At 43.0% G+C, this 12,502-nt stretch overlaps 1 protein-coding gene across 1 annotated transcript in view; it reads right to left on the bottom strand.

The window, feature by feature from the left end:
• Window positions 1-281: 281 nt before the first annotated feature.
• AGBL1 (AGBL carboxypeptidase 1) overlaps window positions 282-12,502 on the bottom strand; it is a 266,761-nt gene continuing 254,540 nt past the window's right edge. The window contains exon 23 of the mRNA XM_041469320.1: window positions 282-3,143. Coding sequence (XP_041325254.1) covers window positions 2,837-3,143 — 307 coding nt within the window. The 3' untranslated portion in view covers window positions 282-2,836. The remainder of the gene's footprint in view (window positions 3,144-12,502) is intronic.

Genomic DNA, 12,502 nt, shown 5'->3' with positions numbered 1-12,502 from the left:
GAAGGACAAAACGGTGGGGAGCAGGGCGACTGCCCTCTCCTCCCTCTCTCCCTCCCTTTCTCCGTCGGCTGTTTCCAAATTCTTTGGGATTAGCTAGCAACAGCAAGAAAAGGCACTGCTCTCAGTGCTCAGCACTTCGCAGGCTGAAGTGAGGTGACGGGCCCCGGCGCAGGGGACAAGGGCTTCATTCACTGGGGGATACCAAACCAGAATGACAAGTGTGCAAGAATAAACAAGGCTGGAGTTAATCTAAAGTTGTTTTACACTTTGTTTTATTAAAGTCAATGCACTTCCGTTCCTCTGTGCAGAGCCTAGCTCTGCTTAATTACCATGACTCAGGGAGAATTTTAATAGCGCGGAGCGCGCAGTGCTCACGGAGGCATTCTCCTGACCTCTAGAGGTCTGTCAAAAGAAGAGGAGCATCTGCTCCTTGTGTAGAAGTTCCTGGGGAAAAAAAAGCAGGCAGCCCACAAAACTGCTTCTCCTGAAGTTATCCAGGTGCCATTCCCCAGTGGCTGGTCACCCATGTGCCCCACTGCACTTCCCCACCCTTGGCCTGGGGGCTTCTCCTGCCCCCTGCCTTCTGCAGCACCCTCACCACTTGCTGACCAGTTATTGGGCACAGGCATGGGATGCTGGCAGGGAGAAAGATTGACCAGGTTTTTCACACCACACAGCAGCATTTATGCAGGTGTGCTTGATGTCCAGGGACACTGCTCCCAGCTCAGCTGCTGCATTTGGATCCCAGACACTGAAAACACCCTGAGGGCCTCTGCCATCTCCCCTGCTCCTGCAGCTCCTAGCACAGGGATCTCTGAATTGGTGCTATTGATCATACACATTTGGCTCCACACATGGAAGATACCTCTTTTATTATATTATGACTACTCCTGCACAGTTTAGTCACCAGCACAGAATTTTCCCACTGAACTGAATTCCCCCTATGTTAAAAAACTCAGAATGAAACAGCTAGAAAGCCAAATATTATAGCCCAAATATTTGTATCTCATTAAGGAAAATGCTGATTTAAGAAGATTTTTTTTCTTTGCAATAGGGTTTACCACTGGCAAGCCTTGGTAAGTGCCCTTCAGCAACTGTTGTGGTGGTGTTGGTACAGAAAGCAAAGTGGGTGCAAACATGCATGACACAGATATGTACAACAGTATTTTTTACCCTGTTTTGGGGAGGTACTGTATGCTGAACACCCCAGAGCATGGCTTTTGTATGCTGCCATCAGTACCTAGCACAGTGTCAAGTTTTTGTCATGCCTACAAACACTGGATTTTTAAGTTAATTATGCACAAACATTGTTTCTTTATTAATAAGCTTTGAAGCAGTATTATACAAACTATTATAATGGGAACACCTGTTTCACCTCTTTTGTGTCCCTTCCTGTGAGCCACTCTTTTATTAAAATTCAGTATTGTGTGCAACAAGCTGCATGCTAAACCAAGCAGAACAGGACATCTGTACAGAGGCACACACCACACCTAATGAATTAGTCTGGGCTAAGAAGCTCAGCTTCTAAGGACCCAAGCTGCCTGTCTTTTGAGCAGCATCCTAGAGAGACAGAGACACAGGGAGCTCTTATGTGCCAGGGAAGACTTTAAGATCCGTGGATACTGGAAACCAAGCAGGACAGGAAGAAGCTTTTTATCTAAAGAGCAACCTCCTGCTGGAAAATATTGTCTAGGTAGTCTGAGGAAAGGTGCTCAGAAACATATCAGAGCATTTCATGTTCTGCACTAGGAATTCTCTTCAAAACCAGCATATAACAAGGAAGATGACACAGTGCTTTTAATAAGGCATCAATATTAATAATAATCATCATTGGTAATCACTGGAGTCCTTGCAGGCTGTAATGCTACAACACACTCAGCACATTCATCCCTGTCCTTGAGCCTCACAAAGCAGGGACAGAGTTGGGAGCCTCTTGCATCTTAAAATTAGCTCCATTTGGATTCAGGGCAATTCCCCATTTGTAGCAGCAGAGTCTAAGACACTTGGCAAGATCAGGCAATGTGAAGTGTGAGATGAAGTGACATGGCTTCACGCTTTAGAGATACAGAACACGTGTGTGGGTTCTCTGTCTGTGCTGGATTCTCAGGAACTGGGAGGCAATTTTAGGAGAAATCTAATTTTTCTCCATTTGGGGATTAAAGAAACTGTTCTGATTGATGCTGGGGCTAAATTTACTCCTGGGTTTTGCCACCATCACTAATCTATTGGTGAATTTACCTTAGGTTTCCAGAGGATCACTCGGAATTGTCACTGCTGCTTTCCTTACTGTGGCACATTGGATTTCCCATGCTGTTGCTGAGATACAACCATCTCAGAAATACGCACAGCCTGACCCAACCTGTTGAATGCACTGTAAAAATTCTCATCAGACGGAAACCAGAGACATGCTCTACAGCTCAAGAGAGAATGGCAACAGAGAGCTCTGGTGAAAGGCATCAATAACTGTCACTTCTCCAGGCAAAGGCTGCTTAAAGTCAGAAAAAGAGAATCATCTCTTATTCCTTGGTCTCAAAAACTGTTCCTTAGGTCAATCTGTATGAAACCATATACTAGAGGCAGCCATGAAACTGGGGGTTATGTTTAGGAATGGATGATCTCACATGGTACCACCTGGGCTAGTGGCCCCTCGCTCTGCCTTGGGTACAAAGTTAAGGAGTCATTCTCAGCAGGTGTATGTATACAAATTACACAAACATACAGTCAACTCTCCATTCAGAACCTGGAGCAACACATCTGGGAAGGGTGCTGAAGCTGGCAAACAGGCAAACATGAGCAGTGACCCATTTTCTTGCAGCTCTGCAGGTCGCAGCCTTGCTCACACAGGACTGCTCTCAAACCCACGGCACAGCCCCAGTGCTGATGAACCCAGAGGAAGAGCTGTGCTGTTGGGTGCTGGCTGGCTGGAAATGTAGAGCCCCCTCAGAGCCCTGGAGCTGCATGTCTGTCCTGTGGTCACTCCTTCATCTTCTGTCTCGCCTTCCACACACGAGAGGCACTCCTGGATCTCTTGGTCTAGCTCCAAGAATTCCTCTTCACCATCAGAGCTACTGGCAGTGTCATAATCAATCTCTTCTGCACAAGGAGGTTCATCATCAGACTCCAGGCTGCTGTTACTGCACCTTCTGCAGAAAAACCACAAGAGAGACTGGATGTCACCAAAGGAGGAGGTGTTCTCCGGGGGAAGAGCAAGCAACAGGGAAATGCTTTTTCTGGGTTCAACCTTGGCTCTGTTAATAAGGGATGAGGTGGTACTAAGCAAGCTCTGGTGTGCCTTTGTGTCTGTCTCACCAATGAGAGTGAGAAAATGAAGAGTGATACTCACTGACCTCTCAGGAGTAAAGCACTATTATTCCCATCACTATTACTGCTATCGCTAATACAGAAACAGAGTGCTTTACATACAGACAATACCATTCTTGCCTTGAGGCACTAACAAAGGTTGCAGAAGCTGAAATATAGCAGAGAAGAAGGTATTCAGTTTCCAGAAGGTTGCTGGTTTAATCATCATCCCTCTCGCTGCAGTTCCATATTTAGTGTAAGACCTAATTAATCCAGGTGGTTGAAGTGCTTTGGCATCTTTTCCTCCTGTTCTGTGAATGCTCAGAGCACTGCTAACAAGAGGCAGCACAAGCAAAAAACTGAGCCTCTTGGATCTTCAAGCACAGTGGCTGCAGGGAGGGCAGAAGCACCAGGAGAGGCTGAGTTTTGTGAAGAATGTGGAAAGGTTTTGATAGTGTGCTGGGGAAGGGCCAAACTCAGAGTCAAGCCTGAATGGTCGAGGAAAGACTCTAAGTGGATGTCACAGCCACATAATCTGGTTCTCAGAAAGGCAGGTTACCTCACCTTGGCCTCCTGCCATTTACTCAAAGGAACAGCCACAGGGGCTTTCCTTGCATGCCCACTTCCAATGCACAGTGCATGAGGTTTGCCTGGTGCAATATTTATGGCAGAAAAGTGACCACTAGACTGGATGACTCTGGAGGTCCTTCTCCTCCCAAGCTGCCTGCATCCCATCTGGCTCTCAGCCCATGAGGGCAACTGGATAATTTTTTGAGATCAAAAAGAAGCCTGTGATTTCAGTCTGGGTCACAGCCTGGATGAATCAGGGGAAGAGATAGTGCATTTTTCACCTCCAGGTCAATGTTTTCGATCAGACTCAGAGCAAGGGAATGTATTGCTTTGGGGGACAGGGAAAGGAATAATAATATTCCACCTCTGGGGCAGAGTTTTTTAATTTGTCCCAAGCTGGGAAGAATGAATTACTTGGCAGATGGAGCATACACAGCTTTAATGTGTGGTCTGCTCACTTACATGCCAGTAACCAGAATAATCTTCCAGCTTTCAGCTGTTACACAGCAGTGCCAGCAAGTGGGGTTTCAGAACATACCAAAGGTTTAAAGTATTGCTTTTGGATGTATTGATCCCTCCCCTCTTCTGCACTCCAAGAAAGGTGTAATATTTTCCTAGGTCTGAAACTCCAGATCTTAACTGCAGAGTATTCTGCAGCAGAAACAAGCAGTGTCAACCCACATCTCCTTCTCAGGCTGATCTCTGGCTTAGTTTACTTCAAAGGCTGGGTATAAAGGATTTTCTGAAAGCTTAATAGAGCTGTACAGCTTAAAAATAAATAAAAGAATAATTATGCACTTTTACAGTTTCTGGCTCTACTTCAGTCTGCTCAGAAATCTGGGTCAGGAAGAACTCATACTGAAAATGAGGATGTGACATGAAACAAAACAAACAAACCAGGACAATCCTCCCAGCACAAACAGCAACAGCAATGGTCCCAGCTGAGTCTGACCAGTGGGTTTAATTTCTTCTTTTAATTTTCATATGCAGGCATGGCTTGAATTACCATGATACTGAGTACCTGTGATAATGTTCAAAGCTGACTAAACCCAGGGGAACCAGAATTTTCATTTATAAGCCCTACTGTTGCAGATTTGTAATCAAAAAGAACCAAAGTATACTTTCAATATTGCACTTGTACATTCTTAAGGAGCTGCTAATGCCATTGGGACAGAAAATAGCTGTTACCCAACTCACTGATATTTTACAGATGGAGCAGCTTGCAGCCTAGGAACTGAAGGTCAAACATTTGCATTAACAGGATAATTGGGGGGAAAAAAGGTCCCTATTATTACTTAAATCTGGGAAGCCAAATAACAGGATCTTCTGAATTTTCCAATAATTTAAGTGATTTTAGGACTGTATTTCTGACAAAAAAGGCAAAATGCCTCCTACCACAAAAACATTTTACTAATGAAGGGAAGGCTGGAAGACAACAAACAGAGAATGAAAGACAAAAAATACAAACCTGCCATTTCTTTACATTGAAGACTGAAGGAATATTCTTTATGAAGAAAGCATTTATTCATAAAACATTTGTAATGGAATTCCAAAGCTCGCCCTTGTTGCCTGCCTGCACAGCACACAAAACACCAAGAGAGCTCAATTTAGGGGGCAGTTGTGGTGCAGAAAGAGGTTCTCCATGAGTGAGGAAGTGCTTAGACACTGTTTGGAGGTCAGGAAAGAAGATTTTCTTCCTCATTAGCTCTGCCCTTTGCTCCTTTGCAGTGGCAGTGATGAGCAAGGCAGTTAGCACTGATCTTAGCAGTGGCTTCTCCAGCCTGGAGTGACAGCCCTGGGCCAGAGCCAGCAGCACAGGTCTCACAGTGAGCTCCCAAACAGCAAAGGGATGGCACCAGCCTCCTCCTGCTGCCAACACAGGCTGCAGCCACACTGCTGGCTTCAAAGCTGAGAGGATCTTTATCACATTAACAAACTCTACAAACCAGTTACCTCTCTGCAGCGTACGGAGCTTTACATCCCAACAATTCACTTTGTGCTGCAGGAAGATTTAAAACACATTACAAAGCAACACAAATGGGCTTTGTGGTTCCAAGCAGTAGGTTCTTCTGAAAGAGGAGAGGTGGTAGCATATGGCACGTGGAGGAGCCAGCCAGTTCCACCAACCAAGTGCCAGTCCTTGCATGTGCTTCCCCACATCACAGAGAACTCTTCCATGCAAATGGTGAAAAATCCTAAGGAACAGGACTGCCAACATCTATTGACTATTGAATTCTTTCCCAACAGAGTTTTGGGGGTTTGTTTGTTTATTTTTAATCTGATCTTTAAAAGCTGGAAAAGAATTCACCCAACAAAAAATGAAACAAAAACTGAAAGCAAATCAACAACAAAAAACCTACCCAGGAGACATGAAACATATTTATCAAAGAATAATGATGTTGTCTCACAGAAGGTAAACAAAGAGGAAAACCAATGACACTACATTATAGAAATCCAGACAAATATAGACTATGAATACCACTGAACATGAACACAGTGCAGAAGAGAGGGGGGAAGGCTGGTAAATATATTCTGCAGCCAGCAGTCCCCCAGCTTTCACAATAAAACATGTACACATTTGGTTGATCTTCAAAACCTATGGCCTCATAGCCCCCATCTATTCCAGCTGATGTGAACCACAGCAGCAATTTGCAACTTCATGATGTGATAAATAGAATTTCTTTGTTTTGATTTTTTAATTTGCATATTTACTCAGATATGACTTAATCTTAATTAGTTCTTGTTTTCTATGTGGGTGTGTTTTTTTGTTTGCTCAGTTTTGGAAAGCAAGCAAGATTTGGTTCCCTGTAAAATAATTCTGGGATTTTTGCTGCCTTAATGTGAGGAGAAGGAGAAGGGAGCCCTGTCTCCTTACACAACTTTGTGGTATGACTGGAAAACACTTCTTCTAGGTGCCTACTGTCAACCCCTCATTCTGAGTCAGCCTGCTAGGACACAGCTGGAGAGAAAGCTCTCATGTAAGCTGTCCTGCTGAGCCACACCTCAGAACACACACTGTGCAGCTGTGGTGATAAACTATAGCTACACACTGCACATGGGGATGAGTGGCATCTCTCTTCCATACTTAATTTCCATCTACTTGTACATGCACTTCCAGGGAATGGAGAAAACTAGTGAACCCCTAATTTCTAGCGATTTTTCACTCACATTTTGCTTGTGTGGCAGGTCACTCCCTCTCTGTGTATTCTGCTGGCTGGCTCAAAATAGAATGTTTCATTTTTTCTGCTGCAAAGAACAGGCACTGACAACTGTCCCTCTTAGGGAATCTGTGACTGCTGCTCAGGGTTTCTGCTTGACCTTCACTTGACAGCCCTCACAGTTGCAATGCATTACAGAGGGAAGTGGAGCATTTACTTTTCTTTCATATTGCTCCTCTCACTGTTGAAATTTGTTGCAGCCTTGTCAGAGAGAAACTGGAAGTGGGAGGGTTTAAATGCATCACATAAAAAGGAGGAAAAAGCTGAGGCTGGAGACCACTGCTGGTCATGGACATATCAATGATTCTCTCTGAAGGGTGTATCAACAAACAAGCAAACTTGTCCTCAGCGTCTCTCTGCAATGAAAAATAACTTCCCAGCATAATCATCCTGCCTGTAACCCTATTTTCTCCTTGTGTTAAACCTTCTCTCCATCATGGCATGTCCCAGTTCTTTGGAAGCTGCCCAAAGCAGGGATGTGGCTGTGTATAATGAACCAAGCACATCTCTGATGCAGTTCATAGACTAAATAAGGCAGGAAATAGCTTTACTGAAATTTTTCAAGAGATGAGACATTCTTGTGTATGAATAGAAAACAGAAAAAAAAAATTATGTGATTAAACAGATCAAATTCTCCACAGTTACAGCATTCACCTGAAGGGTGTGGTTTTTCCCCACTCAGGCAGGGAATTGAGACCCCAGAAAGTTCCCTGACCACAAATATCACCTGTGCAGAAGGGGAATTGCCTATTCTTTTCCAAAGAAGTTTTATCTATTGCATGAACAGTAACCAGGGCTGGTAAATAAAGTGTCCTGAAGCTTTAAAGATATGCTGCCCTCACCATAGTGAATTGGAATTGCCTTGCCCTTCTGGCTTTTTAACATTAAAATTCCATCTACACCACCAAATCTAAAAGGGATGTGTGGTCTTGCACAGTTTTGCTTTTGAGGAAACCATATGTTTTATTAAAAGCAGGAACACTGCTTCTGAAGGCTTGTAATGAATCTAAAATGAACCTTAAGCAGACACATTTGCAGTAATCCCAGAGTACAATTCTGCCTTTAATTGCTTCAATAAAGTAGTATTTTAGGACATAAATGAAACAACTATGATGCTTGCAGGTAATTACACCTGTAAGAAATACACTACAGCAACAAGATGCCAGCAAAGAAGGGCTTTAATTTACCCTTTGTGTCCGGATTCAGTTGCTGCAAGATGCCTTGCACACCTTGTAATGACTTTCTAATTTCTCCTCTGCCGTTCAGCCCTCCCCAGACAGCAGCCTGGCATCCTCCTGCCTGAGGAATGCCAGACAAGGATCTGTTTAGTCCCTGACCTCACCAAGGGAGGGGACCAGCTCTGTTCTGATGCGGGATGACACCAGCTTTAGGAGCTTTTGCTTTCCCCTCCGTCATTGCTACACAGCAAACGCCAATGACGTTAACTTTGTAGACTCCCAAGGGACTTCCCTTCCCAAAGACTCTTTGACAAGGACTTTTGCACAACACAACCTCTCCTGAGAAAATGTGTGCTCAGCCCAAGGCAGTGCCAGGTGCCCTGGCTCTCAGCCCACCTCGCCCCTCCTTTCACCAGCAATATCAACGTAATTAAACGTGGCCTTGAATTCTGTTTGCTGTGGCTGAGACATGTTTGGTCTTGTTTCAAGTGTAGGTTGGCTTTTTTTCCTTTTTTTCTTCCTGCTGCAAATAGCCAAGAGAAAGGTGCAATTCATTGCTAAGGCTCGAACTAATTAGTTTTTCAGAAGTTCCCAGGCTAATTGTAGACTGCAATATGTATAATTGATTTGGCCAGATTAGAAATGGGTGTCTGGTGCACCAGTTAGATAAGTAAAGGGCAAATGGGTTTTATTTAGAAGAGAAGGGAAGACAGCTTATATTTACAACAGTAAATAAAAGGAGAGCATGAAGAGGAAGAAACAGGCTGACTCCTGGCCAATACTGTCCCCTAATGTTCATTCATGCTTGCAACAATTTAGCCCTGGGTCAGCAATTTACTTGCATCTACCATAAACTGTTCTTTTTCCCAGGAATGGCTGCCTCCAACAGTGGTGAGAAGGTGGCTGATGCTGCTGTAGGGGCAGGGGAGGTGCCGGGCTCACACCTCTCATCACAATTTTCCATTTCCATCTTAGGAAATGGAAAAGCCTTCAATGAAGGCGGAGAACTGCATTTAATTGAATTACACCATGCCAGTGGGACAGCTTTGATCTTTCTGTGAAAGACGAGTTTGCAGACAGGACAAGAAGGCATTTTCCTCCCATTTGAAGGGTAGCTGACATTGCATGGCATTCCTGGGTTCCAGGTATCTCAGCTCACATCCAGGTGTGCTTCCAATGCTAACCAATAAAATTCACACAAGCTGGTCTTCAGACTTGCAGGGTGGAAAAGCTGCTGAGAGGCCAGAGGCTGTGGATTCAGTCTTATGAACAATCATTAATTTCCTCCTAATGGAAGACCAATCTATATATCAGTGCAGGGCAAACACTGCATCTTTAGCATTCTTATAGCTGTAGGCTTGTAAGCATTAATAAAACCCAGTGACTTGAACAGATACAAGTCAGCCACGAAATTAAGCTCTGGCAGTTGCTGCGGACCCCAAACATAATGAGTTTTTCTTCTCTCACCCTTAGACTGTTCTTAGGTCTTGTACATTTTTTTTCTTCAAATACATTCACATTTCAGCACAGGAAAGCACCATCCTGTGGGTATTTTATGAAAGATTTGTGAACTGGCATACTCATTTTGGTTTGTGATGATATTTTCTTTCACATGGTAGAATACCTAGCTTGGATAAAACATTAATAATTCCATTAATCTGCTGCTTGAAAGGGCAGAATGAACAGAACAGCTGCATCCCCACCACCACTGACAAGCTAAACCAGGGTACTGAGTAAAATTTCCACTTATTATGGTGTGAAGTTAATGACAAAAGAACCTAAGCACGGAAAACTCTGACTTTACCTCCACAGACATTCCAGGCAACCTGTTAAATTTCAGTCACACCAAACAAGTTCAGCCACTCCACCCAAGCTGGGGGAACAGCTCATTCACCCAAAACTGGCATCCAGCACCAGTTTCTGTGTTAATTCCTTGGCAATATGAGATATGCCCGAAGAAATCTTGAGACCTGACTTCCCATGTCTGTACAGCACTTTTTCTTGACATTTGGGCCAAAATACCAAGCACCAGGGCTCAAGCCTTGGGATACGAATTTTAAGCAAGTTGAAGACTTTTATAAGAATCATATGTGATAAATTTATGTGATATATTCAGGCACTGTTGGGAAACAAAAATTCAGAGTATTTTGGGAAAGCATAGGCCACATATTGCTTTTCAGATCCATATTACACTACAACTTGGTGTTTATTTAAGGGATGGTTTAATACCAGGTCCACTGTAATCTTGTTATATTAATTAAAAATGAGATATACTCACAGGAAATAGAAGATGGCTGATGCAAAATAGATGGAATAATACCCATCCACCAGGCAGCACAAGCAGCAGCTTGGATTTAGAGTTTAAGGATCAGAGGAAATGCTTCCAAACCAGGTAAATTTTAGCTTTCTACAGCTTAAGCTTAAGTGGAAATATGAGCAGTCCAGGCCCTTTGTATGGGAAGATATTTAGTGAGACTACCAGAAATCATTAGGACACTAAATAATGAAAGAGTTGCTGAAAATATGGTTTTGAAAGTGTTTGAGAGCTTTTCTCACAGTGTCTCTATCTCAAGCAATTTCTTCTCAAAAAGATAATCATGTTATTGATGACACTTAGCAGTCCAGCCAAAGTAATACAGGAAGATTATTGGAATCCTTGTAATTGCTTTTAGATGCTTCCAGTAGTTGAGATATTGGCACTGTGTGGGGGAAAGAAATGTAGGAAGATTTTGGCTTAGATGCTAAAAAATTGTACTGCTGAGGATAAAGAATGTAAAGGCAGGCAGGTTCTCCTGAGATCCTTTTTTTTTCCCTTGGTGCTCTTTCACATAATTCCACTGACTCTATCCAAGTTGTATAAGTGGTTCTATATATTTAATTTCAGAAGTCCAAGTTTCATATGTACATATCCATTAGTTCTCTCTGGACAACTTAAGGGATTTGGGATTTTGAAAGCAAAATGTTTTAAGACCAAGACATGTCTAGCCTGTGCCTTAGTTACATATCTATCCTATGTACAAGGTATTTTAGGGTGAGATAAATACACATGCAAATATTTTTTTTGCACAGCAGATGACAGATAAATATCTAATTACTTGACCGAACTAATAATTGCTGTAAATTACTAATTTCCAACCACTACACCCTGTGAAGGAGAAAGAAACCTCTTGGTTGCTAGTTTTTCTTCATGAAAATGTATTTTTAGCTAATACCCACTCTGATGTTCCAGACAATCTATGGCAGAGGTTAAATTATTAGGTTGAATTATTATAAATTGTATGTGTCCGTTTATGTAAACGAGTTTAAACAAGCACGTAAATACATTACCATCCCTTATATGATCCTTATATAATCCACAAATACATCACCTTTCCTTAAAAACAGATAAATAATAGATATATACACATTATACACACACACCCAGACACCCACACATGCACTCAGTTATGTGGTTTGCTCTGTATTCAGAGCACAGTTTTCATTACAAGACATGGGAGGTCTCAGGAGATGCTCCTACAGCTCCCTGAGAAATAACAATAGGTGATCACTGAACCTTGATGCTGCTGCATTCAAGTGGAAGCAACCTGAGGGAAAGAGCTGCTTGTGACCAGAGCAAAGCAATTCTTTGACTCCAGTCCCCAGGTGAGTGTTGACAAAGCAGGAGTTCACCTGAAAGGGAAATTAGACCATCTGGGTAGGACTGGCAGCAACTGACAGGATGAGAGGACACAGTCTTAAGCTGTGCCAAGGGAAATATAGGTTAGATATTATGAAAAAGGTTTTTTACAGAAAGGGTGATAAAGTTCTGCAATAGTCTGCCTGGGGAGGTGGTGGAGTCACCATCCCCGGATGTGTTTAAAAAAAGAATGGATTTGGCACTGGGTGCCAGGGTTTAGTTGAGGTGTTGGGGCTGGGTTGGATTTGATGACCTTAAAGGTCTCTTCCAACCTTGTGATTCTGTGGCTTGAGATATGTTAGGATGGTCAAGAGGCAGCAGAAATGGTTGTCTAAAACCTCCAGTGTTGTCATCAGCTGTTTGGGAGCTTAAAACAAGACTGTGGCTAAAGTTAAGATCTTGGATTTTCTGTAAGGAAACCAAGACATTTTCCTATTTCACATGGACCTGACTCGTTCTTGTACCTCTTAAAGTAAGGAATACACATTTTTAGAAACAGGTGGGACCAAAAATACTCAACTCTGGTAAAGAGAATGATTCTTGTTCTGAAGCACCCAGAG

Source organism: Pyrgilauda ruficollis, unplaced genomic scaffold (genome assembly GCF_017590135.1).
Source record: "Pyrgilauda ruficollis isolate IOZ18807 unplaced genomic scaffold, ASM1759013v1 scaffold23, whole genome shotgun sequence".
Lineage (NCBI taxonomy): Eukaryota > Metazoa > Chordata > Aves > Passeriformes > Passeridae > Pyrgilauda > Pyrgilauda ruficollis.
The sequence above is the reverse complement of the archived record's forward strand: the minus strand, read 5'-3'. Positions and strand labels throughout refer to the sequence as shown.